This window comes from Protomyctophum parallelum (assembly GCF_964188405.1).
Source record: "Protomyctophum parallelum genome assembly, chromosome: 4".
NCBI lineage: Eukaryota > Metazoa > Chordata > Actinopteri > Myctophiformes > Myctophidae > Protomyctophum > Protomyctophum parallelum.
The window spans coordinates 6,205,879-6,232,795 of NC_139700.1; the positions used below are offsets into that span (position 1 = coordinate 6,205,879).

The 26,917-nt window shown below is 42.2% G+C and overlaps 2 protein-coding genes across 7 annotated transcripts in view; both read left to right on the forward strand.

Annotated features, from left to right (window-relative positions):
• Positions 1–5,212: 5,212 nt before the first annotated feature.
• On the forward strand, positions 5,213–11,478 carry tcp11l1 (t-complex 11, testis-specific-like 1). 4 transcript variants are annotated; one of them, XR_014569104.1, is made up of 11 exons: positions 5,213–5,254; positions 5,894–6,051; positions 6,297–6,429; positions 7,126–7,246; positions 7,590–7,810; positions 8,282–8,418; positions 8,520–8,698; positions 9,177–9,358; positions 9,676–9,848; positions 10,033–10,337; positions 10,382–11,478. XR_014569104.1 is itself a non-coding variant. In XM_083762381.1 (10 exons), the coding sequence occupies exons 2-10, from the start codon at positions 5,913–5,915 to the stop codon at positions 10,236–10,238; spliced, it is 1,491 nt and encodes a 496-aa protein (XP_083618507.1). In that variant the 5' UTR covers positions 5,213–5,254; positions 5,894–5,912; the 3' UTR covers positions 10,239–11,478. The 4 variants fall into 4 exon arrangements, 2 of the variants coding, with proteins under 2 accessions (XP_083618507.1, XP_083618508.1); XR_014569105.1 differs by having other exon boundaries at positions 10,033–10,326; positions 10,370–11,478; XM_083762381.1 differs by having other exon boundaries at positions 10,033–11,478.
• Positions 11,479–12,088: 610 nt separating this feature from the next.
• Positions 12,089–26,917, forward strand: part of LOC310857916 (homeodomain-interacting protein kinase 3-like) — a 42,272-nt gene continuing 27,443 nt past the window's right edge. For all 3 annotated transcript variants that reach the window (XM_083763907.1, XM_083763909.1, XM_083763908.1), the window contains exons 1-4: positions 12,089–12,441; positions 17,070–18,130; positions 18,830–19,021; positions 19,874–20,055. In XM_083763907.1, the coding sequence (XP_083620033.1) occupies positions 17,072–18,130; positions 18,830–19,021; positions 19,874–20,055 (1,433 nt within the window). In that variant the 5' untranslated portion in view covers positions 12,089–12,441; positions 17,070–17,071. The remainder of the gene's footprint in view (positions 12,442–17,069; positions 18,131–18,829; positions 19,022–19,873; positions 20,056–26,917) is intronic.

Here is a 26,917-nt window from a genome sequence, read left to right on the forward strand (position 1 = left end):
CTGATTTATGCTGACTTATTTGGCTCCCCTCTGGGCTTCTGTCATTCTAATGAACCGCAACGTCATGCTTTCTTTCTGTAGATAAGAGTGGAAAAGGTAAATCGTTAATATTGTTTCAGCGGCCCCCCCCGGGCAACGTTCCCATTCTGGTCATAAACCTTTTGCATAAAACAGGTGGAGAGATGTGCGTGTGTGTGTGTGCGTGCGTGGGTGCATGCGTGAATATATGCGTGTGTGTAATTGAGAAACAGGCAGAGGAAGAGAGAGAGAGATAACAAAGAGAGAGAGGAGGGGGGGGGCGGGGTTACTGTGTGGAAATACAGTTGAGGAGGGAAGATACTGGATGCTTGGGTCCTGGTACGGCTCAGCACAACCCATTCCCCTGGAAGCTGAGGACACGTATGTACACACACACACACACACACACACACACACACACACACACACACACACACACACACACACACACACACACACACACACAGGAACACACAAAGTGGTGCTGGAACTGCTCAACAGTCATGCAGACTGCATTCCTGTCAAGGAGTAGTTACATTCATAATGAAATGTCGACGGAATGCAACAACCCAACATTATAGCCGGCCTACACAAGCACATGTCACAGATCTGGCTGATTTACCGAAGATAGATTGAAACCAATATGTTGAAACGATAAACAACTTTGAGAATGATTTTGTTTTCAACACAACAAAATATATATTTTTAAATCAATGATATTGATTAGTCTGATTAACCACTTAGCCCTGTATTATACCTTAATTGTTGTAGGCTATAATGGTACAAATAGGCCTACTGAAAATAGACACTCTGCTATTTTCGCTCACTTTCACAAAACAAAATTCATTCATTGTATTTGAGCTTAAGTCAGTGGTTTATTACAAGTAGGCTATCTATGATAGCAGCGAGTCGATTTGGATCCATGTGCAGTACACGTTCAGAGTTACATATCAGTAAAGGGTCCATTTGGAACCCCTTCAAAGGTCTCTGTACCCCTCTTTGAGAAGCATCATCTTAATTGTGTGTGCACAGTCACACGCACGACACAGACACGCGCGCACGCACACACACACACACACACACACACACACACACACACACACACACACACACACACACACAAATAAACAAAGTAGGCCTACATAGATGCAGTATAAGAATTAACACAAACATTAATCTGTTCTGGCAGTCCAGTGTGATTGATTGATTGATTGAAATATCGTTAACAGTTTGCAGAATTACAGTACATTTCAAGCACAAACTCAATACAAAGACTGTTAAGTTCTGTGAGTGGACGACCCAATTAGGCATTACACTTGTTTACAAGAGGGTCCACCTTGTTCAATTCATCGAAACAATTAGAGACGTACAAATAGACACTATACACTATAGTCAAAGAACAGAACAGGAATTCATCATAAAGGAAGCAAAAAGGGAAAAGAAACATATACAGTGAGGGGAAAAAAGGGGGGTTAGCGAGTTGTGTGACCTAGCTCTGGTCCATAGCGTTAAGGACTTCTCGAGTGTGTGACGGCCGTGCCCTGGCAGACGTTCAGACTTCAGAACCAAGAGTTCCGATGGAAAGCAAAGGAAAGGAGGAAAACATCTCTTTGGTCGGTATGAGGATTGGGTGGTGTTGTAGAGACGGACTCTACCGCCACCTTGCTTTTGACACTTGTAATAACGTGCAGGGTTTACGGCTTTGATAGAGCTTTGACTGTCTGCACTAGATCTATGTGAAACTAGAACTGCACTCTGTCGAGTGCATACTTGCTTGTTGCACACTAGTAGGCCATAAATGGCCAACTAGTGCGCAAGCAGAGCGCGCAAGTATTTTCGACTGCTGTAAACTGTGGAATCTCAGTATCTCTGTGAAGGAACGTTTGAAATGTCTAATTATTAGGTGTAACTATTTGCTACCCATCTACTTTATGCATGAAAACACCTAGTATTATTAAGTATGGTTCAAGTTTCTATCTATATAAGAAATACACTTTTATCAATTTAGAAATATTCTAGATCCCTTTTTAGTTTTTCAAAGAAAAATAAATCATTGATATGTGATGAAAAAAAGGTATATAAACTGAATAAAAATATGTTATACAGTATAATTATTTTATTATTTATTGTAAATTGTCAATTATTTTAAATGTATTTCATCTTGGACTATAGTGATATTAATACTAAATCATGATCAGAGTAATATGTGTCTCTAACTTCAATTTTTGTAATAATACTTTCACATTTGTTAAAATATACATGATCTAAAATACTTCCGTAATCTGTTTTGGATTTGTATTTAATTGTTTAAAGCCTAATCTTGACATGAAGGTCTTTATACTTCTATCTTTCTCAGTATAATGGTCTTCATTGAAATCTCCTATTATCATAATTGCAGAAGTCGGAGATGATAGATACTTTACCATGTTTTCGAGAAATGTGTTTAATTTCGAAAGGTCTGTTTTAGGTGATCTGTACATAAGAATGATATATAGATCTTTATCTTTTACATGTATGCATACGTGTTCTACTCTTTCTAATATCCTGATTTCATTTTGAATTATTTCAATGGAAATATCTTCTTTTATAGCAAACATAACTCCCCCACCTATATCATATTCTCTGTCATTCCTGATTGTATTGTAATTCGTGTTCATTGTTCTTAATGTAAAAGTAATATTATTTTTCTTTAAGTGTGTTTCAGTAAAAGCTATTAGATCCAACATTTCGAGTTGGGAATCTGAGTTTATATCTTCTAAATGTGTTAGATAACCTCTAACGTTCAACAATCCAATTTTTAATGAATTATTTAATGGTAATTGAATTATCTTCTGTATAGTTGGATTTTCTAGAGGTGATTGTCGTAATCGTATCATTTCTCTCTCTACATTCTTATCCACTTTGATCTTTTTAGGATTAAAGTCAAGTATATATAGATCTCTTATCCTTTTCACTCTACTGAATGCTACATAGGCTTGTCCCGGGTTAAAATGTGAGCCCTTCATAGATACGACAATTTCTTGTATAGTTAAACCTTGAACCTTATGAATAGTTAATCCCCAAGCTAATGTCAACGGGAATTGAAACCTATTTGTTGATCCTGTTCTTCTGCCTCCATGGAAAGTGATAGCTTCATGTCTGTAGATTGGAACTGCTTCTGGGTCATTTTTATAGTTACTATTAGACTTTGCATTAAGACCAACATCTTTGTCTTGGAATCTAACGAGTATTACTATAACTGTGTAACATACATTATTCCGAAAGTCAATATACTCAACAAATCCTCTGATACCGTTGACTAATCCATCAGATACCATTACATTAGTAGTCAACATCACTTGTGCACCAATTGCTATACTGAGTGTAGTTGGTAAACCTCCTGTTTGTGATAGTTTCCTTTTTGTGCAATCCAGATCAAATAGTCGTGTGTCTTTATCTTTTCTACTATCTTCTGCCTTTATATACTGCCCTTAGGTCAGTGGTCCCCTCTGAAAGTACATATATCTTCTCTTTCTAGATTAAAACTTTCACTTAGTTTTTGCATATATACTTATATATACTTAGATATATACTTAGTTTTTGCACACTACACTAACGTTAAGCTTTATGGTTAACTTTTTGACACTATCGTTACTTTTATACACCCCAGAAACATAATGTTGTATTACTTACGTCATCATTGAGAGCAGTTATACATATACTATATAGAGTATGTAGTTGTAAGTTGATTAGCGGTATACTGTGGTTACTTTGCGCCAAAAAACTGTGCCAGCCAACCCGCCACTTGATGTGTATGCAAATAAAACAGCAGATTTGTGCCTGGTTTGCTGGGACCAGATTACACAAATGACCATATTTCTTACGTCATCATTGAGAGCTAGTCATACATATACACACCACGTACTCTGGTCCCAGCAGATCAGGCACAATTTGCTATTTTATTTTACTGATTATGTATATAGTATACGTATGACTAGCTCTAAATGATGACGTATAAGACATACGTATACATATACATATACTATATAGAGTATGTAGTTGTAAGTTGATTAGCGGTACACTGTGGTTACTTTGGTCCCAGCAAACCAGGCACGGATTTGCTGTTTTTTTTTTGCATACACATCAAATGGCGGGTTGGCTGGCACGGTGAACCAAGACCGGGCGAAATTATTACTTGCGCGCTCTGCTTGCGCAAGTAATAATGTGATTGTGATTGAATGGAACATCAAAAGCAATAACTGAAGAAAAAATATATAAAAATACAATATGATGGTAAGGTTTATAAATGATAATGTATGTACAGAAGGAAAAGGGTTTATAATGTATAAGTAAACAGGAATAAGGGTGGGCACTAAAACATTCATGGGCACTAAAGGAAAACTGCATGGGCATGGGCACAGTGGCAGTGCACTTATAGGAAGAGTGGGCACTATAGAGACATCTGGGCAGCAATACAGAGTGGGCATCAGGCTAAAGAGATTCTCGTTTTTTTTGGGGCACCTCAAGAGGGCGCCGTTGTTGTTCATATATGTTTAGAACAAACTATCTCCACTTTATTGAGGAAAAAGTTAAACGTGTGTGACCCTAATTAGTAGTTTGTGCGTGTGACATTCACATTTCAGTGACATTATTGCTGTCACAAAAATGTCACACACAAAAAACAATTAACATTTACAACAATGGCTCAGTTCTCGCAGTCACTTAATTGGCCCTGGCCTGTATGGGCCAACCTGCAGCCACGAATGTAAATCATTTTGTTTACAATACAACATGATGTCTGAGTGCTGACGGTGCATATACTTGACAGACTGGGGTAGTAATGATGTCAATGAATGGAGGCTCGACTCTGACGTCATACGTATGAGGCTGTAAAGCCCCACCCGACCCGGAAGACTGACTGTGCACGATCATCCACGGTTTACAATACAGAACATCTTCTCTAACGTAACGGATCGTACATTTACAGGTGCCTAGTCATCTGTCGAAGGTGAGACTTTTACCGGATCAAATGGTATCCCGCAGTTGACATACATTGGTGAATATGAGTATCTTATTTTCGTTACGTATTGATTCTAATACGAATACGCAACATTGCAAAATATAGCTGTGTCATAGTGGCTTTGTTATTGTTCATATAGCTTCTGCGTTAATCCTCGATCCTGACGATCCTTCGACAAGGTGACATTATCAATCCATATCTCACTGATTGTCATCTCGCGGCGAAGTCTAAGACAAGGTATATAACACAAATAACAATGTAACGTTGACAGTTGTCACAATGGTAGAATGTCATGAGGCGTTTCTGTCTTCATTGTCACTGACTCACTGTCACACCAAAATCTGTGCATCGCAGTCATTATATAGGACACATGGGCAATATATTGATTACATACTACTTGTGTAGTAGTGTAATGCCAAAAAGCACTTATTGGGATTGCAGACTGCAAATCGATGACTGTTATGTGTTAACAACAATCGTTAACAGGGCAGTTATTGTTCTCAATCTCACATGCTGCTTTAATTGAATACTAGTTTCTGACTGGTACAATAAGAGATCAAAACTATCATGGATGTATTTTATCAGTCTGACCTTCTAAACATACATTAACATACAGTGCGATAGTCCCTTGGATCAAGATATCTTAGATGTATTTTATCATACATACGTTTGGTTTCAACTTTCAAGGCTATAGTATAGTACAATCATTTCAGATTTCAGATTTTTATTGAAGGTACGGCCCCTTGAGATGCAGAATCTCATTTTCGAGAGGGACCCGAACCAATCATGACATTCAGCAGTTATTATGGAAGCAGAAATGTTCAAGGCACGCTAATAATTTAGAAAATGTAATGGACAAATGCTTCTCAAATCTAGCACTGCTGCTGATTGTACCATGCCAAAGGATTTAGACCAACCTGAGGAGAGAGGAGACAAGGAGGAACCAAAGGAGAGGACACCAGCTGCTGAGGAAATGGTGCGGAAGAGAATTCGGGCAAATACCCCAAGCCCACACCGAGGGAACAGTCCTCAAGGTAAGCAAGGGTTAGATTAAATACTTATATGTGTACACAAGATGTAATAACAAAGCAGAACCTTGAACGAAGCAACAATTCTTACAGAATATTGTCAATAGGGCTGTTCCAGGCCTAATTTCTTTAGGCAAAATCTTGTTTCGATGTTTAGCATTGTGAAACAATTGTTTATGAGTGAAACTGTGTATTCATCATATACTATTGATGATCATTTAAGTATTTATTTCTGACCTCTTTCCTTCCAGCAAGCCCTCCCAGGTTTGTGTCAGTGGAGGAACTAATGGAGACAGCCAAGGGAGTCACCAACATGACTTTGGCCCACGAGATAATAGTCAACAAGGACTTTCAAGTCGCACCTGTAGAATTTCCTGACGGAAGGTGATAGTGGCGATGAGGCGATGTGGGGGATGGAAACGCATTCAGTATTCGAGCAAATACATTTATTAGACCCAAGTCAGTTAAAATATTCTAGTTTTATTGGAAATCAATACATACAAAAGCATGATCCAAATCTGTCCATGACTTTGGGTGCATCTGTTCTTAAAATGTATTTCTGAGATATGTGCTTTATTGGGCCCCTGGCCTGCACAGGAACCATGCAAGTAGCAAACGATGCAAATCAAAGTGCATGCCCCAATCGGTTATGCAATACTCGTTGTGTATACCTTATTACCCGTCTGTCTGTGTCCATTTTATACAGTATATTGAGTTCTGTGTCAGACATTTTGTCACCTTGGCTGCCACATGACATCATTTCGGATAGTAATTTACTTACAAAATAGTAATTTCGGGGTAGCGTAGCGCCCCTCAAAAACTATATGCATTTTTGTTATATTATAATGTGTGTGCATAACTAATAAAGCCATTTTCACAATATTTATCTGTGGAACCGAGTCAAACTAAATTGAATCCCTCAACTAATACATTATCAGGGTGGGGGTCACTCACCACTGTCACCAGTTCAAATATGATTATTTTGGGGGGGTCACTGACATAACTGACACATTAACTGGTTTAGCCACCACCTCTACATGTATGTAATTACTGACCCTCAATCCTTTGTCCTTTGCATAGTTTGGAGAAGAGGGTGAAGGAGATCATGCACAAAGCATTCTGGGACTGTCTGGAGGCTCAACTGAGAGAGGATCCACCAGCATACATCTCTGCCATCAAGCTGTTGGCAGAGATCAAAGAGGTCAGGCCTTTTTACACACGCACACGCTCCATACTGTATATAAGGAACAAATTCAGACAAAGGAAATGAAACGGTCCTATACTCTTAACCTGTTTCTGCATCCACTCCATCCTTAATCATTTTACTCATTTGTCTTTTGAAGAGTGATTAAGATGTTTCAAAGCTCTGCCATATATATATATATATACAAAACAATCACTCTATCCTCCCTCCCTTCCTGTGCTCATTCGTTCTTATTTATTTTCTTTGTTCAACTTTCCTTCCTTCACTTTGTGCTGTCCACCATTCTTCCTCTCTAAGTTTATTTTAGTGTTCATTCATTCTCTCTTCTCTCCTCATGAAGTCTCTGTTGTCATTGTTGCTGCCTGGCCATGCTCGACTCCGGACCCGCATTGAAGAGGTCCTGGACCTCCCTCTGATCCAGCAGCAGGCAGAGAACCAGGCACTTGACATCGGTCAACTGGCCCATTTCATTGTGGGGTTGATGGCCACCCTCTGTGCCCCACTCAGAGATGGGGACATTCAGAAGCTGAGGGCGACCACTGAAATGGTGCCTCTGCTCAAGTAAGATGAAGGAGACAACCTAAAGATAAAGAGACTATTTTAGCACAGAGTAATGTCTCTACTGTAGGTATGTTTTCTGTACAGTGAACGTGTCCTTGCTGCTGAGAAATCAGCTTCCCGGTTTCTAAACCTTTTGGGGCCATATGTACATATCCCTCTACTACATCTCTACTGTGTATTGGATATTTACACTATATTTAAGAGTACCATAGTAGTTCAGCCTGAAGCCAAAAAGCTTAACATCTCCCCTGGCCAGGGAGAAATTCTATTTTGATCTACACATTGGCTACAGAAATGAAATAATCCAATAGAGAGCTACTCTCTATAATGAGTTTACTCTCTTAATTTCACATTTATCAGCCACATCATAAATTATGTTTATCTCAACTTCTCAAGTCTCTTTTCCTGTATGTCTCCAATCTCTTTCTTTGACTGTCTCGTTTTCTATGTATCTATACCTCTCTCTTTTAGAGCTATATTTTCTGTACTAGACTTGATGAAGATAGACATGGCCAACTTTAACTTGAACAGCATTAGACCCCACCTGATGCAGCAGTCTGCAGAGTTTGAGAGGAACAAGTTCCAGGAGTTCTTGGAGAAACAGCCCAGTAAGTAAGGAGAGACTGTCATCCATATCAAGTGTAGGAGCCATTAGGATGGTGACTTATTATCTCTGAATATGATGATCACATTCTTATTGCTTTTTCAGGTGCATTAGACTACACTGAAAAGTGGCTTCAGGACACAGTGGGATGTTTGAGAGAGGTGGATGCTGACAGTGTTGGTGCAGCCTCAGCCAACCCTCAGGCTCTGCTCCCCCTCAATGTCCATAATAATGCCTATCTGCGCTTGCTGAAGTGGGACCACGGATCAGACCCCTTCCCAGAGGTAATGAGTGACTTGAACCCAACCCTGCATGTTGACTCCTTTATGCTACCCTGTGTCTCCTAATCTCTAACCACTTCTTTCTATATTGTTGCTTTCGGGCGATATGTATATCCTAAACCTTTATAGAAAATGGGGGGGGGGAAATCTTATGTTCCAAAGGAACGAATGTATGTAGTTACAAGCTTGTGAGTGTTACTTCTTTATAAAACCCACAGTACAGACAGACAGGCATCCCTATTTTGGTAACGTCATAGGCGGCTAGGCCATGTTTAAAATAGCAAAAATAGCACATAACAAGGTCATAACATAAATCGCAATGTGAGCTTGTAGACTGGCTATTTTCACAACTTTTGTATTAACTAGGGTGAACTTTTCTTTTCTTGAACATAAAAAGATGAAATATGTAGATGCAAGGTTTCCGCTCAACAAAACAGTGACAATACGTATACATTTGTGACTTAATGCCTCCCCTCCCCAGACAGTGCTCATGGACCAGGTTCGGTTTCAGGAGATGCAGTGGGAGGTAGAGCAGCTGGCGCTGTTGTCGTCTGTGCTGCTCATTGTCTACACCATAACAGGGGAGGCCATCTCAGGCCTGCCTGGACTGATGGACACCCTGAAAACCACTGTGGCTGCGATGCTCGTGGACATGCACACGCCGTGGGTACACACGACCCGAGTGCCAAACAGTCATACACTCTCTGTACACGCGAGGAGAATAGAATACATCTAGGAAGCATACACTTATTGACTCCATATGGGAAGGGAAAGGCACACATCTAAATAAACAATAACACTAATAACACATGCAGTTGGATTGAGTTCACACTTTTGTGAAGTGTTTAACATAATAGGATTTTTTTTGTCCACATCTGTCCTACATATACAGTAGCTTATACCATATTTATCAGAAATCGATATACCCAAGACTTGCTGTCACATAATGAAAATAATAGATATATATTGTTTGTTCCTAGGTCTTTTAATGCAGAGGAAGCCTTAGCAACCATTGGAGAGGGACTGTGTGTTGAGCTGAGTCGGCAGCTAGACCAGCACGGCCACTCTCCATTCTCGACTGACCGACAGAGCACCCTAAAGGGACAGATCTCAGCCACAGCCCAGCCGGACAACACCGTCCGCAAGCTAATGGGTAATCGCAATGATACCTATGACTGACTTCCTTTCTGCGTGATTGTGTAGTCACTAGTCAGCAATCCTTTCCATAAGGATCTTAGTTAAAGCTGAACATAAAATGTGGGCTACTGATTCTGAAGTCTTGAGATTATACCTCAATTACAACCGCAATTTTGTTTTTCTGCAACTTCTTCTTACAGATGCTAGAACCCAAAGTTACCTCCTGGCCTACCTGGAGTCCAGTCAACACAAGACTCCTCCTCCCTTCCCCGGCGGGCTGGCTCCGGTCAGCAAGGAGCTGAAGGAGCTGGCCGTTCGCTTCAGTCGCCTGGTCAACTTCAACAAGCTGGTTTTCTCTCCATACTACCAAAGGATTCTCCAGGGCGCACTGCAGGAAAAGGATTAACCGACCACAGAGACTTGAACGGAAACGGAAACAATGGAGGGATTGGAAGTGTGGTGTGGATTTTCTCATAGGAAAGGATTAGGATGAGGTAAAAAGAAAGTCTTGTCATCTCTCAAATTCAACAGGATGAGAAAAAGAGAAAGAAAAAAAACTATCGCTGGTAACCATCTCAGTTGCATTCACTCAGTGTTGCTTCTTTAACCCATTTAACCCAATGTTCCTTGGAGTGGTTGCACCACTCAAAAAATCGAAGAACGACTGAGTTTTTTCAGAAAAGTGTCAGGATTTAGAAGACATTTATCTAATCGTTCCCAGGTCAAAATGGGTTAATAAACTCAGACCTCAGGTCAGGATAGCACACTTTCTCTAGCACCATTTCTCTAGCATTTGCTTGTGTTACATGGGTACAGTAATATAAGTATTACCAATGATTGTATTTATAAAAGTCATTTTAAAACTAAAGAATGTACCAGACAGTAGTTTACAGTCTGTTTAGACATAAATTGGGAGGACGTTTCTTGTAAGTGGTGTTTAAAAAAAAGGGAACCAACCGGTAAAACGGCAATAGAGAAATGGGTATCAAAATGACTGATGTTGTGGACCAACTTCAAAACGTATTTTTTTTTGTAACTTCTTTGGTTAATTGTTTATTTATGATGGCTAATGACGGTTTGTAATTATTTATATTTGACTAGAACCTCTTTACGATGCGTTTGATGTTGATAGTCGATGCTTGCTCTACACTGGCGTTCTATATTAAAAAGGTTATGGCTTGTCAATCACAGACTATACATAGATGATGACATGTATTCAGTGACTCAAAGTAAAATTAGCCCATTCATAACACACGTTCAGTGACTGACTACACAAAGGCCCCTTTTTCATCTGGGTTGAACCAGTTTGGTTATTCTTTCCTAGAGGGTATGCGCGTGACTTCATCATCAAACCCGGACGTTACGCAGGAATGCCTACAGAGTGGCAAAAAACAACTTTCTAGCCTTGACAACCCATGCATCCAAACAGAAAAGTCCTATCTGATTCCATTAAACAAGGTTAAACAATGTTAAACTCACTTTGCATGTTGCTTTGCCACTCGATTTGCCACTCACTTTAAGCATGCGCATACCCTCTATAGAACCTGTTCAGAGTGTTTCTGAAGTATTGGATTATTGTATTGGATATTGGGTTCCAAGAATCTAGAACGGAACCAGTTCTAGAACTAAAGTTATTTTGGTGTAAAAGGGGCCAAACTGCACTGATCATTGTCTTTGAAAGATAAACCATGCACTTGGGATACTTGTCAATAAAGCTGTTCCCTCTTAAAAAGCAATGCTGATTTTTATTTTTCTTACACCATTCCCCCTTTGCATTTCATGGGTGTATCCCGATTTATTTTCACACAAAAGAGAGGAATTTCACAAAGAAGTGGACTGAATGTCATTGATTCTATTACACTCGATATACAAAAAAGAAACCAGCTATACCTGCAAAAAATAGGGTGGACAGTAGAGGGAGCCAGAATCACATTTGTTATCTGATACCAAAGCAGTGGTAAAAAGAAAACTTAATATTTTTTATTTAACACCTGTCAAACCCTACTGGGTCTATTTATATTTGATGAGCTCATCTGTCATCTCTATCGGCTCAGAATTTATTGTATCCCCCCCTTGGCGAGATAAAATACAGATATTTATTTATATATATATATATATATACATATATAATTGTATTATTATTTTAACATGGAGACAAAAACAACTCTAAACTCCCTCTCTCTCACACACACGCACGCGCGCGCGCGCGAACGTCACGTCACTCACACACATTCCACACATGCGGAGAAGCAACAAGCTAGATCGACAGCAGCAGCAGCGGCGGCGGGCAGCGCTCGGGGGAACAAGCTATAGGCGTTCATAGTTTTTTTTAGCAACGCAAAAAGTTTACAAACACACTTTTCCTCCTACTAAACGATCACAGGAGTCGCAGTCTGTCGATACCAACGACACACGAAGGAGACGCGGACCACTGCTGCCCAGCAGAACATCCAGTTCTGTGTTATTTTGGACGTATTCGTATCGTATGTGCGGAAAGGAAAACTCTCTCGTCGTTGAACAAGATGGCAGCAGCATCAATGCAGGACTGGACTGTGGTCTGGATCCCTGACGCTTCTTTGGACCAAGACATTTGCTGCTCTTACTAAAAGGTATATATGTTCTTATTTAACTGGTCGAACTGTTACCGATGGCCACAATGACTTCTGCCCTGTGCACTTGGTTGTAAATCTTCACGGTATGTCGCTGTGGCGAAGCCACAAATGACACATAGCTTCGGGCTAGCTGCTGGTGTGGCGTTCGCTAAAGCTAACCCAACTTTGCTTCCTCTCTGGTGGTTGTTCCGCAACGCATTTAGCTCTGCAAAGCTAACGAGCTAATGTGAACATTTCAATAACATGATATAGTTGGTAATAAGTAGGCCTGCGTGTGTTGTCACTTAGTACTTTTGCTTTAGTGTAGACATTAGTCTTGTGGAGGAGTTGTTTGTTGTGTGACAAGGCATAGAAGAAGTTATACTGTAGGTGCCAGAGAGCAGTTTCAACAGGTGTATATAGGTTGCTGGTACCCTTCCCCCAAACGTACACACACGACACCCATGTTTGCTGCTGTCTGCCATGATTGATTGATCAACGACAAATTGCAACCTACAGCTGTCAGCCTTTTACAACAGTCAGTGACACACACACTCACACTCAGTGGTTTTCAACCTTTTTCATATCAAGTTCTGGTAATCAAGGTCCATTATTTATTCAGCATTTATTTTGAGCCACTGACCACCATTTGATGAGATTTAGCCTCTCGGACCCAAAATTAAATAATGTTTAGTTAGCGTTGTATATGATATTGTGCGCAATTACATCCTGTATTGATGTGGTGCGGCGCCATATAGGGGAGACAACAGTCGTTGGATCAATTATTCTACATTGTGTAATGGTGTAGACTTATTAGCTTAACAATAGTTTAACTTGAGAGCAGGTTCATTTGGTGTAATTTTACACTCTCAAGAGTTAAAGATCTATAAGGATCCATTTGGTTACAACCTCTCTATAATTTAGCTAGGGACCACTGGGTCCCCGGACCACTGGTTGAAAACCACTCTATATGTCAGGGCTCATAGTCTTGCAGAGTATCAGGCTACCTTCCTTGGCTGTGAGACAACAGACGGTCTGTGTGTCTGTTTGGACGCCCATTAAAGACAAACATAGATTAGCCCTATCTCCAGCTGTAAAGTGGCTTATTCTCATGCCAGTACGGTTTGTCATCAAATTAGTCGCTCTGGCTTACTCATTGCCAGCTGCTGTTAGGAAGCACAATTATTTAATCTACCCAGCCAATATGGACGATGATTTAAAACTATATGTCCACATACGCTGCATTCTGCTATTTTCTAGGTTTAGCAAATGAGTGGAGATTTAGGGCTGGTAATCTTTCCACTAGACAAAACAATTTGGCATAATAGAGGGATTCAGTTTATACCTTCTGTTCGGTATAATGTGCTGTTTAACAATGATGGTTGAATAATGCAAATGCTATATTACATTTATTTCACCTGCTAATAGTTATTCACACAGCTCTACCAGTAATACTCGGTTATGGAATCGATAACCTGCCTCTCAACAATACTTAATTGATGATGAGCTATAATGGCAACGTATACCAAACCAACAAGAGAAGTTGCCAGGCAGTCATTGAGGGTAAAGTCAAAGTGTGCAATTGCAGGGCTTGTTTCATGTTGATGTAGAGACACACCTCTCCCTCTGCCTGTCTGAGCCTGTGTGTATGAAAATATAATAGTTAAGAATACTGCTACAACTCACTACCTCTTATTTAAAACAAAGCAGCTTGCACAAGACGACCAGCATCAGGGTGTATAACACGAGAACGGGCACATGCATGCTTAATTCATTTGTTAAACTAGAAGTATGCTATAGTGCCTAATACTAGAGCCTTCAGCCTAGTGCCTTAAGGCAAAACTTGCTTTAAAATTGGGCAACAGGAAAATGTACTTCTTAGTTGATTAGATCTCTTATGTGGTTGATTTGTTAATGTTCAACAAATATTACCTAAATGTTCTCACAACTGACATGGCTGCTAAATGGGATGGAGAATCTGTCATTGTACTGTATGCTGTGAGGATTAAAAAAAAAAATTGGCTGCCTTGTTGTTCACACACTATTTTCAGCCAAATTCACAGTGGTTTGTTTCCGCCATCAGTTGACAAACTTTGAGGGACTGAGTGAATCTGTCTTGGTGCAGACTGCAGAGATGACTGTGAAGTTGGCAAATCCCCAAGTTAACACTTTTCTCTTAGGCTTGGAATTCATGTAGGCTGTGTGAAAGCAGGGTTCCTGTTCTGTTTCTGTTTGAGTGTTGTTTACGTGAGTGAGAATAAAGTTTTATCTGTGAGAACTATAGGAACTGTCCGCAAGTAGGGCCTATTCTCACTGCAGCAAGACCTACTGTAGGTTAAGAACTAAAAGTGGAGGCAGTGTAGTTCTGTTTGTGAGCTCTTGGCTTACTGTAGTATTTGCCTAAGTATGGGTTAGCAAATTTGACCCTTCTGCTCAGTGGTGGTCAGTGGTCACATGATAAAAGTGGCGAGTTACGTGTTGCTGAGTCTCAGGGTGAATTTATGACCTGAGTGCTTACTGCACACTTGACTAACGGCCTAGCTAGCTAATATGGTAAAATGAAATCATAGTGTTTCTCCGCATGTGCGAGACTAAAATGGCAGTGAGTTTTTGCATGGCTCCCAGTCCCTTATCAAGCTTCTGTAGCGGTTCCCCCTGGGTTCTGCTTGCTCGACAGTTCTACTTTGTGTGAATCTGACACTAGCGTAGTTTGTTTGCAGGGACAAACTAATGATGTGATGGCTGATGGGGTTCCCCCTCTCTTATTACTGTAGGCTGTTTCCCTTTCTGCGAAAGGTGACACGATGGCTGTGGCTCAGCTGTGTACTGGCCTTGGTGGCCTTTATGACAGCTTTATTTAGATTCTAAGCTTGCTCAGTGGCAAGAGAAAAAAATAAATGCCCTCAGGGTATAAAGGATTTGCCCCCTAGCTTCAGATATAGGCGACAACTAAATTTAGTTTTGTCGCACATCTCTCACTATGGAAGCATGTTGTCAAAGCAGAATCTTAGTTTCTTTTAGCTTTGGTCATACTTAGATGAGGCAACAACAAGCACATTGGGTCATAGAAACTGGATGTCACTGGCACACCCTTCAGACTAAGCCAACTTATTTTGGCATTGTAAATGCATTTCTGCATTTTTAACTAAAGGAGAGATTTGTTGACCCAGAAACTGCTCTGATCTATATATTATTTTCACTTTCTATCTGAAATAACACTGCCACCACCACAATCACCACTGTAGCTACACAATGGGCACATCACAGCTTTTAAAGGACCATACTGATGACTGATGACTCACTGTATACTTGACATGTATTGCTGACCATTTTCCAAAGCACTGTAATTTGGTCTACGAGAGAAAACCCATTGTTTTCTATAAATTTCAGTACAGTTTAAAAATAAACTTGGATGTATTTGAAACTCGCTTGAGATAGGTACACAAAATGTAATTTCACCGTTACACTTTTTTCAAAGTTACATTACCCTTTGCGGTTGAATACATTTTAAAGTATCGCTCGTTTTGAAAAGCCTAGCTTAAAATAGTATCAAGCTTGAGGAACCGAATAGAACATGGTGCCACTTCTCCATTGAACTCCAGCTGGCCGCCCTGTTCTTTTCTGTCGTCCAATTGCTTTGGATGGTGTCCTGAAGCTCGATAGAGTAAATGACTGATTTACCAATGAAATTCAAATGTCTGTGACTTAGGGCGCAGTTTGTTAAGGTTTACATTGTCTATTCAGTTACATTCGGTAGTGTGACTTTGATGTGTTTAGACCAGTATGGTCCTTGTTGTCTATATGGTAAATGGTGCATTTATATAGTGCATTTATCCAAGGCGCTTTACATAGATTGTGCATTCCATTCACACACACACATTCATACACCGATTGTGGCGGAAGCCATGCAAGGTACCAACCAGCACATCGGGAGCAATTTGGGGTTCAGTGTCTTGCCCAAGGTGTAAGGGTGGTAGAGGTTCTTCGTCACAGGAGCGGAAAGTGCTGACCCGCCGGTATAATTGGGAGTTAGGTCTTTGGCGATATCTTTGGCTAAATGGGCAAGTTAAGGAAGCTTAAGTTGCAAGGCTTAGTTTAGATTCTCAAACAGACTATTTATGAAATGATAATCGGACAGAGAACTTGTGCTGGCGAAATGCCTTATAAAAGGATGGGATGACGTCACCACTAGGTAGGCGTGACATCAGCCCTGACACAAGGACACTTCGACCTGCTCTACCTCCTGAACCACAGTCGCATATATAAAATAGACACTGTTTGTAAATTCATGCATCCTTGCCAAATAAAAGTCTGGCCAAGAAAAGTCACTTTAATAATATAAGTGGCTGACTATGGTTATAGGTTGACCTCTTCAGGTTTGGATGTGCAATAGTTTGCAATAAATCTTCTCCACGAAAACACATTTCATCATTGTCAATAAGATAACGTGTCGCAGCCGAAAATATATTTGGTGTGCAACTGTGCATTGCAACAAAAGTTTGTTAAGAGAGTAAAAACTGACAGAATGGAAAGCCTCCATTCACTTATTGTTGCAACCAACCTGTTTGTGGAACTACGGTTAGGTTATGCTTCAAAACTACTAGCTGTACCAAGCAAGTTTGTTTTTCTCTTCTCTTTCACTTCAGGTATGGCCTCACAAGTTTTGGTCTATCCACCACACCTGTACCCAGCCCAAACAAGTGCCTTAGGAACCTTCAGCAGTGATATCAGCAAACGTACACACAGACCCCACCGCAACACCACCACCACCAGCAGAGCTTTTCAGCAACGGCCCCCAGCCAAGACATACGTAATTGGAGTCAACTACGGCATTGCGTATCCCAACAACGTCATCCCATCCTCAGCTGGGGCCGAATCACAAAGGCCTTACAGAGAAGTCCAGGTGGAGGAGGGGGAGGAGAGGTCGTTGTGGACGAGAACGTTCCAGAGCAAGGAGGAGTCGACAGACACTGACATCCAGGGCCCTTTTAGTCAGACCCGAGGCCTACAGGAAGTGAGACTTCGCCGGGACAGCGGCGGAACCCCAGCGGGCGGAGCGGGGAGTGGCCTGGACTGCGGGCTCCTGAGGAGGGCCTGCGTCGGAGCGGAGGAGGAGGCCCGCGAGCAGAGGAGGAGAGCAGGAGACGTGGACCTCCCAGACAGCACGGCCCAGAGATGCCACTGGCTGTCCGGTGAGGGCACAGAAGAACTACAGCGGGGAAACCACTGCGGGGGAGCCATGCAGATAGTGGAGGACGTCACTACTCTACCCCCACTTCCACCTCCCCCCGCCACCAACGCCGCCGGCATGTTGCAACAGAGCAGCGCTGGGAACGACACGCGCGACAACAACGCCAGGGTGGGAGGGGGCGTGGCGGCGGCGGGGGGCCCCGCCCAGGAGATGGAGGCGGGAGCTGGCAGCAACGCTCCGGCTGCCGGGACAGAAAACGGTGGCTTGGCGGCGGGGTCGGAAGCGGCGGCGGTGGCCGGGACCACCTTGGCCCGGAGCAGCTCGGCGGACGGGGACTACCAGCTGGTCCAGCATGAGGTCCTGTGCTCCATGAAGAACAGCTACGAGGTGCTGGAGTTCCTGGGGCGCGGGACCTTCGGCCAGGTGGTGAAGTGCTGGAAGCGGGGCACCAGCGAGGTGGTGGCCGTTAAGATACTGAAGAACCACCCGTCCTACGCCCGCCAGGGACAGATAGAGGTGAGCACCGCTGTCTTTGTTTGTGTGTTCCTCTGGGACAGTGCTGGTAACAGTACTTGGATTTCTTTGTTTGTGTGTTTTTGTTTTGTGTACTTGCATTCTTTACTTGGTAAGTATCAATACTGTAATGTAGAAGTAGAATTCAAAATGTACTTGAGTAAAGTACAAAAGGATTGGCATCAAAATAAAATGTAATAAAATTACTCATTATGCAGATGAAGAATGTCCCGTTTCAAGTTTTCAAATCTTTTGAAAAATAGATCTACAAGCTAGATTTACAAATGGCCAAAATGTATATAGGGCTGAAGTGGTTAATGAGTGTGTCGAAATAATAATCAATCTACAAAGTGCATTATTCTGTATATTGACTACCTTTCCATTAATCGACGAGCGCATATGTTTTATTTGAATATATCGACAATTGGTCAAATCAACTAAATCAATTATTATATACTGTCATACAGCGACGTCACGCAAAAAATAGATGATCAACAAACTCGCTATGTGACGTGTTTGAGCTTGAGATCGGCTATTTTCAGTGCTTCAGTGTTTTTTGCTACTGTAAAAAAAAATAACGGATTATACAAAAGTCTGTTATTTCGATTAACCGTTGCACCCCTAACATTCCATTTGTGTCCTTCCTGTCATGATCTCTCTAACCCTGTTTTCCCTGCTTTGTGTTCTGTCGTGTTTGGCCAGGTGGGCATCCTGGCCCGGCTCAGTGGCGAGAACGCAGACGAGCACAATGTGGTGCGGGCTCTGGAGTGCTTCCAGCACCGCAGCCACACCTGCCTGGTGTTCGAAATGCTGGAGCAAAACCTATACGATTTCCTCAAGCAGAACAAGTTCAGCCCCCTGCCGCTCAAAATCATCAGGCCCGTTCTGCAGCAGGTAAGACATGGATGTCATGATGTCACAAATGGAAACACTTTGCACGTGCACGCGGTGCGCACAGACGTGCACGCGGTGCAGACACAAACACAAACGCGCCCCCCTACACACATCTGCAGACAGACGGGTCATTGACACTGAGACCGTTCCGCTTCAAGCACATGTCGTGTTTTGTTACATTCAGCTGGAACTGCTAGAACTCAACAAAACATGCAAGCAGAGTTTTGGTGGAAAAAGTGAATACAAATAAAGTCAGACATGGGGGCAGACTGGCAGTAGATATGCTGGCTGACATTATGGTACGTGTGTGGCTGTGTGCACTGGAAGTAGAAACGACAACCTGAAGAGCCTGTGTCAGAGTTTTAATGTACGTGGCTACACGCATAACTTCAGATTCAGAAAAGCTTCATAAAAGCTCATATTTGAAGGTGGTTTACGTGATATATGTTTTGTAAAAGAATACAAAAATATATAGCTCTATACGCTGTAATCTCTCTGTTATGAGCCAGGCTCCTGAGAAGAATAATGCGTGAACTTGTTGGGACGCTTTAATAGGCAGGCCTGCATGCATGCCGTGTACCCTATCTGGTCCCCTCGTACATAGCTGAGGAAATGCAGCAATAAACTCATGGCTTCTACTTATCAACTTTAGCCCTGGTGTGGGTCAACATTCTGTGAAAGAAATGCATGATCGCCATGTCACACGTTGTAGATTGGCTATTTTTGGTGAAGATGTATGGTTTTAAATGAAAAAAAGGAGGGGCCTGGTATAGACCCCTGGGGGACCCAGGTCAACATCCAGTCAAGTAAAGTATATAGATTTTTAAAAGTGGTAAATGTGAAACCTTGCAGGTGGCGACGGCCTTGAAGAAGTTGAAGTCTCTGGGTTTGATTCACGCCGACCTGAAACCAGAGAACATCATGTTGGTGGACCCCTCCAGACAGCCGTACAGGGTCAAGGTCATCGACTTTGGGTCAGCGAGCCACGTTTCCAAAGCCGTCTGCTCCACGTACCTGCAGTCCAGATACTACAGGTGAGGACGTGTGTGTGTGTGTGTGTGTGTGTGTGTGCTGTGTGGTTGGGTACTGAAATCTAATTGGGATTTTAAAAAGACATTTTACAAGAAGAACCCAATGTAAATGTTATTGGTATTCAGACATATTATGATATTACATCACACAGCTGGTTGACGGGAGTAGCGGGACTCACGTCTGTGCGTGTATTTCCCACAGGGCTTAGCATTGGCTTGTCCCGGCTTTATGTATTTTGGCTTTTCCTAGCCGTTATGTAATGTGAACTGAGAGCAACATAATAACCTGCAGACTCTCGCTGGGGTCTTGTTCCACGGGTTTCACTCGTTTTTTGCCCAGGTGGGTGTGTTTTTGAGGTCAGGGTTAAGGTTGGGCATAGTGTTTGTGAGGTTAGGTACCGTTAGGTTCCTGGAACCCTTGTTTCACACCTTGTCGTCCTCATTTCTCTCTCCATACCCCCCTCTCGACTAATCAATATGCTGTGTGGCTGTTCACGTGTTATCCGTGTCGAGGAAGTCACACCCTAAACTGCCTGCCTCTTATGTAACGCTGTGTAAAGGAACGCATATGTTTATTACAAGGAAGGCATGTTTCATAGCCTGGAATGAAATGAAGGGGAAGTTGCTCATGTAACACAGCTGTCTGCATGGTCACTAGTTGCACCTATAGACTCCATATAGGTGTCACGGACAATAAGACACACAAATAATAATTTGTTGCTTTGTTTAATTTGTTAATTTATGAATTATGTTTTCATTCATTCATTATTTTCAGTAGTGGTAGTAGTAGTCCATGCTTAACCCAGGTCATTCATTCATTCGTTCAGGCATGGTGACTCTTCCCCCTCTTCATTCTCTAGTCTACCCTGGGGCGTAACATGTTGACACTGTGTGTTGAACCGTGCTGAAGTGCTGAATCTGGAGGTCATTTTTCAAGGCAAATGTCTCTGAAGCTCTCTATACATGTTTCCTTTTCTTTTCTACCACAGAATAGCAAGCTGACAATGTTCCTTCTTTGCCACCAATCATTTCAGCACAAGTTGCAGCAAGTGCGGCCATAACATTTGAACTATTGTTAACTCGTTAACTCCCCAAACATTGTGCAATCGGCGGTAGCCGAAGCACACCTTCCCACGTTTCAGCTCGCACAATTAATTCATGCCTTCAGCCTTCTACATGTGCTATATCAGAGCAACACAACATGACATGGGTCTAATGTCTGCGGGTGTATTGTACATCCAAATAATGAACACAATCCTGTCTTTACATGATAACATCAGATTCACAAACCTAGAAAGTGATATTCCTTTAAGATGGGAATTCTACCTCTAAGAACAACTCGTTTAAAAATCACATTCCTGGTTTGGGTTTACTGCATAGAAGCCAAGCCCAGGTCTCTCCACCCTCTGGGTACGGCCTGTTTGCTACAGAGAATGTCAGCCTACTTTCCAGCAGGGAGGTCTGCCCCTCTCAGACAGACATGGGAAAGGCTGCACCCCAGTATGTTGCATAATGTAAAGGGCCCTGCTCTGCTGATGACCCGATTAACTGTGTGAGGGTGTTTACCCGACCAGACTGAGATCATAGTGTTGTTTAAAAGGGGGTAGCTACGTAGCTGGCTATTGAATAGCAGGGAGGTCAGCGAGGACATAGAAGACTGGGGAAGAATGTCGCGTGTAAAGCACACATTTAGACACAGGGGAGAAAAAAAAAGAAATTCAGACATTCCTTTGTGTGTGTGTGTGGACTGTGTGTGCGTGCTCGTGTGCACATGTGTGCATGCATGCTGACATGTGTCCATTCAGCAGCCGCAAAGGGTGGATACTTTGGCTAATGTTTGTTACAGACTGTACTTTTCCATTTTGCACTCACTCATTTCACTAAACGTATTTTCAGTAGTTGTCTGAAAGTCATTCAGAAAGAATTGCTTAGTTCCATTCCACATTTGGGGGCGGCAGTGACTCCCCCAGAGTTGTTGGTGCCAAAGTGTCCTTGAGCAAGACACTGAACCTCTAATTTCTCCCAATGTGCAGGTTGGTGCCTTGTATGGTTTCCGCTGCCATCGGTGTATGAATGGTTGAATGTAATTTACAATCTATGTAAAGCGCTTTGGATTAAAGCGCTATATAAATTGCACCATTTACATAAAAAGGTTCATCTAAAAATGGTATCAATTTCTCTAAATGGTAAATGGTGCATTTATATAGCGTCTTTATCCAAGGTGCTTTACATAGATTGTGCATTGCATTCACCCATTCACACACACACATTCATACACCGATTGCCATGCAAGGTACCAACCAGCACATCGGGAGCAATTTGGGGTACAGTGTCTTGCCCAAGGACACTTCGACATGTAGTCAGGAGGAGCCGGGATTCGAACCGCCGAACCTCCTGAGCCACAGCCGCACTACTCAGTGCGTTGACCACAATTGATCTAAGCTAGAGGGATGGGCCCAAAGACACAATTTGCACAGAGAGAAACCGCTGTATTTACCGTCTCGCCTTTTTCATTCACATCCAAAATCGCATTCAAATCCAAAATATCACTTCGCTCGGTGCCCTGTGTGTTTGTGTTGGTGCTACCACACTTTACACTTCCTCTGGACAGATGCTCTGTCACATGGACTGCTGCATCTCGTGTTACAAACTCCACTAAGGGTGGCTTCCTAAGTTCCTGGTTCCTGGTACAGTACAGTACATCACCGTTGAAACACAGCTGTTTGTGTGCGGTTCTTTGTGATCTGACACCAGATTCTACAAAATGTCTTCTAAATCAGGACAGTTTTCAGTCAGTGGTTTCATTTCACGGACCCCATAATTGTAATTGGCCGCCGACCCCCGTCTGAAATTGTGTTGTTCCAGCCTCCAGGAACCCGCCAGGAACCCGTTGTTCCATGTAACACTAGGAGAAATGGAACTCCTCTCCTCCTCGTGTCTGATGAGGTTGCATAACACTGGCCTGGCCTGTGTGTACGAAGAAATATTATGGCAGAAGGACTGACTGACTGACTGGTTTATAAAACGGGTGGCTTGCGCACATCCAGTTCCTGGACAAAAGGTAGATGCATACAGGAAAGGAGAAGTCCGCACACAGCCTTCAGCTCCAACAGTGTTTATTGTTCTTCAAAGCACTGACATTCTGCACACAATGTTTCGGCCGTGAGTGGCCTTCAACAGGTGACGGTAATCAGCACATTTTGAAGTGAAATAGTACTGTGAATAACGACCACAAACAAGTTCACAAAAAACAGCTTGTTACAATATTTTTAAATATTTTCTATACATTATTTTTTATTTTTTATCATTTTTAAGAGTTTTTAAAACGTTTAGTACCAAAAGTGCTTTACAGTTTGGGCAGTCTGCTCCAAGTAATGGTCAATAATCAATCGGAACAAGAGCACCATCAAGGGCAAATGAAGGCAAACGTCACTCAGGATGACTCTCTGGTATAATGGCCAGTAAAGCCATCATCACAATGGAAAATAATGAACCCACATTACCCACAGGTACAGAAAAAAAGAGACATGGCAAATTTGGCAATGCATCTCGACAATAATGGCCAAAAAAAAAAACGACTGACTGGCCACACAATTTGGTAACCTACGTATAATCCAGCGAGATTTAATTTCAAGTGTGCGTAGACAATTCTCTGCATGTGTAGGTACAGTAAGTGTCAGTGCATTTATGCAATGAAGATGCAACGATACATGCGTGTGTGCTCAGTATGTCACTGTCTGTCCATACTGAGTTATCAGCGAGGTTGATTAGAAGGGATAGAACTGTGTGTCTCCACTCCTAGTACTCTGGTGTTGCTGTTGCATAACATCTGGCCTGGCCTGGCCTGTGTGGAGGAAGAAATATGTCAGCAGAAAGACTTGCCAAACTACTACAGTATATGAACCTATACCTCCCAGTGTGATGTCTACCCTTGCTGTGCTTTTTGTTCTTCATTTGAATAGCCTCTATGATACTACTATCATTAGTCTGATTTGAACCCATGAGTTTGTGGGTGGGGTGCACAGTTTGCTTCCATGTTTCTGTGATTAAAAAAAAAAAAAAAAAAAGGTTGTAGGCCAAGACAGTAAAAATGAGAAAAAGGCCGCACACACGTAGCCACGATGCTGTATATTTATTGACAAGAATCCAACGTTTTGACCTAGGAGGTCTTCTTCAGGGAATTGTAGGCCAAGACAGGTCTTTGTTTATCAAAAACTAATAATACAGTTATACAAGCCGGTTTACATATCATGTGTATGTTTAGTGGAGACGTGTTGGGCACGAATCGTGTTAAGAAGTATTGAAAATATCTACAAGCTGGCAACACGAAGCGTTGTGCGCTTTAGATCTACTATTTTCACTAGTTTGGGTCCCGGACAAACGTCTAATCTCCTCCTTTTTGGGTCTCGTACCTGGAAACTTTGGGAACCACTGCTCTAATGTATACTGTTAACTGTCTGCTACATCAAGAGAGCCATGTGTCCATAGTCCATACAGTGAACTCTCTGTTTCAAAAGGTGTGTGAACAGTAGCACAAATTATTCATGATGTAGGCTATGTGAGATGAGGCTTTAGAAGTAGGTTAAAGCTCCCTCAGGCAGACATGGCCTCCCGAATGACCACGGCTGGACCTCACAGGTGGCAGGCCAGGTGCAATGAGCCCCAAAAGGGTACAAACCTGGCCACAGGCATTTGCATTTCTTAACCTATGTATGCTTCATTTCGCAACACCAACTAAGGCAAGGCCAAGTTTAGCATTTGCATTTCTTAACCTATGTATGCTTCATTTCACAACACCAGGCAAGGCAAGTTTAAACCAAAGACCTTTATTTGCACTTGGTTCCCCATCATTATAAGATCAACATGTTAAGTATGAATCAGGCCTGAGAACCCAAAATAGAATCATAGCATATTATTGCCAATTGTGTTGTAAAGCTCATCACAAACTGGTCCTCGCGTCATTAAACATTTGAGATAAATGTAGTTGATGTAGGTGATTCTGAACTGTTCACAAACAGCCAAACCTGCATAGATTAATGTTCAGTAACTAGCCTAGCCCAGCCTACCTGCGAGTGTAAAGGAACACTTCTGTCACAAAGTAATCACACCACGATGAAGGGAAGAGTCTAACAGTCGCCCGAGATCTCATTCTCGTTCATGCCAAGATAATAGACCTCTTTCCTTCCACCTGATCTGCTTATCTGAATTATTCACATAGCCATGCGCTCCATTTTCCCCGTGAGAAGTGCTTTTACGTACGTCACCAACCCCCGCAGAACAGAGCAGTCACCTCACCCAGGCTAGTTGCTGTGTCATGGCTACCATGGCAACTATGCAACAGAGCATGACATGCAATGAATAGGCCTTGGGCAGCCCTTCTATCTGGAAGAGGTTGAGCTTATGAAACCAAATAAACAAGAAAATCAATAAACACAATCGGCAAAACTCACTTGTTGCCCGGGCCATGTTTAGCCGGTCTCCAAGGAAATGGAACAATTTGAGTATATTTTTTTGCCAGCACTGCTTCTTAGCATCAAACTGATCTCCAGCCAGTACTAAGTGAATGGCTAAAGGGTAAGAGCAGAGGCGTATCTACAATAAGGCGAGGGCAGGCGTCCGTCCGCCTGTCCAAATCCATTTCTAGCCTGGCCAAAATCCATACAATGAGAAAAAAAAGAGGCCAAAAACAAGACCTGAGAACTATTAATGGACAGCTGATTGGCAGTCGCTGTAGAGCGCGACCCTCAATCACCCATTGGAATGTAAATGCATGCCTTTCAGCCTTTGCATCCCACTCGTCTGGCAGGTATATCTCTTTGAAAACCTTTAGTGCTACGATTGTGCGCGGGGAGAAGACAATTAACACATCTTGCCTAATGGGTAAGAGGCAGGGATAGAGGCCAACTGCGAGTGCACTCTTAGACAAAAACAGCACCAATGATTCTCCATGCAACTACTTGCAAGTTGCAACTACTTGCTACCATTAACCCAATGGCAGTTGCAAGAGTTGCAACTCGTGCTGTGGTTTGGGCTTTAATGCAACATACTATACTGGATTCTGTTCACTTTGCTACATGCAACATCCATAATTATAAAGTCTGAAGAAATACTACATTTGCACTAGAATAGATAAATAGATAGATAATATATAAAATTGCACGTCATACAACTGTTTGACCATAATTTAGGGTGAAGTGGTGAACAATGCAGATTTGCAGACAATGCACACAAAAAAAATCACCTACGTATTCCAATATCGGTTCAGACTCACGGTTATGCAGTCATCTGCTGTTGACCAACCTCAATCCAATACCTCACTGGTTGTTATAAACGCTAATGTTCTGTTATCATCCAATCATCTTATTTGGAATATACACACTTCTAGAGAGAGTTGAGATGTGACAGCGCAAAGTAGTAATGGAAGATTATACCTTGCGGTTTTGTGGGGAAATGGGGCTTTTCAGAGTAAAATCTGCCTCATCTGCTTGGCACTCTAGCGCCTTTTATTCTGGAAAAAAAGGAAGTTTTAATTATACATACTGTACTCACTCTCTCTGTCTGTTTGTGAACCAGTGGATTAGAGCAGGGGTTCTCAACGTTTTTGGCTGGGGACCCCCGGAAATGTTTTTTGCCATGTATCGCGCCCCCCGCCCCCCTCCCCACCACCAATACAAACTGACTGCAAAAATAGCCTATGTACTGTATGGCTTCCAGCCACTGAAGATAAGGTGCACATGTGTGAATTCAGTTATTTATAATTGTGCCTTCTGACTAAGAGTGCAACTCGCGGTGGTCTCTTGCAGATGCACACAGACAGAACTGGGTGCATTCAGCCAATGTGATGTGTAGAGTAGAGTTCTTTGCT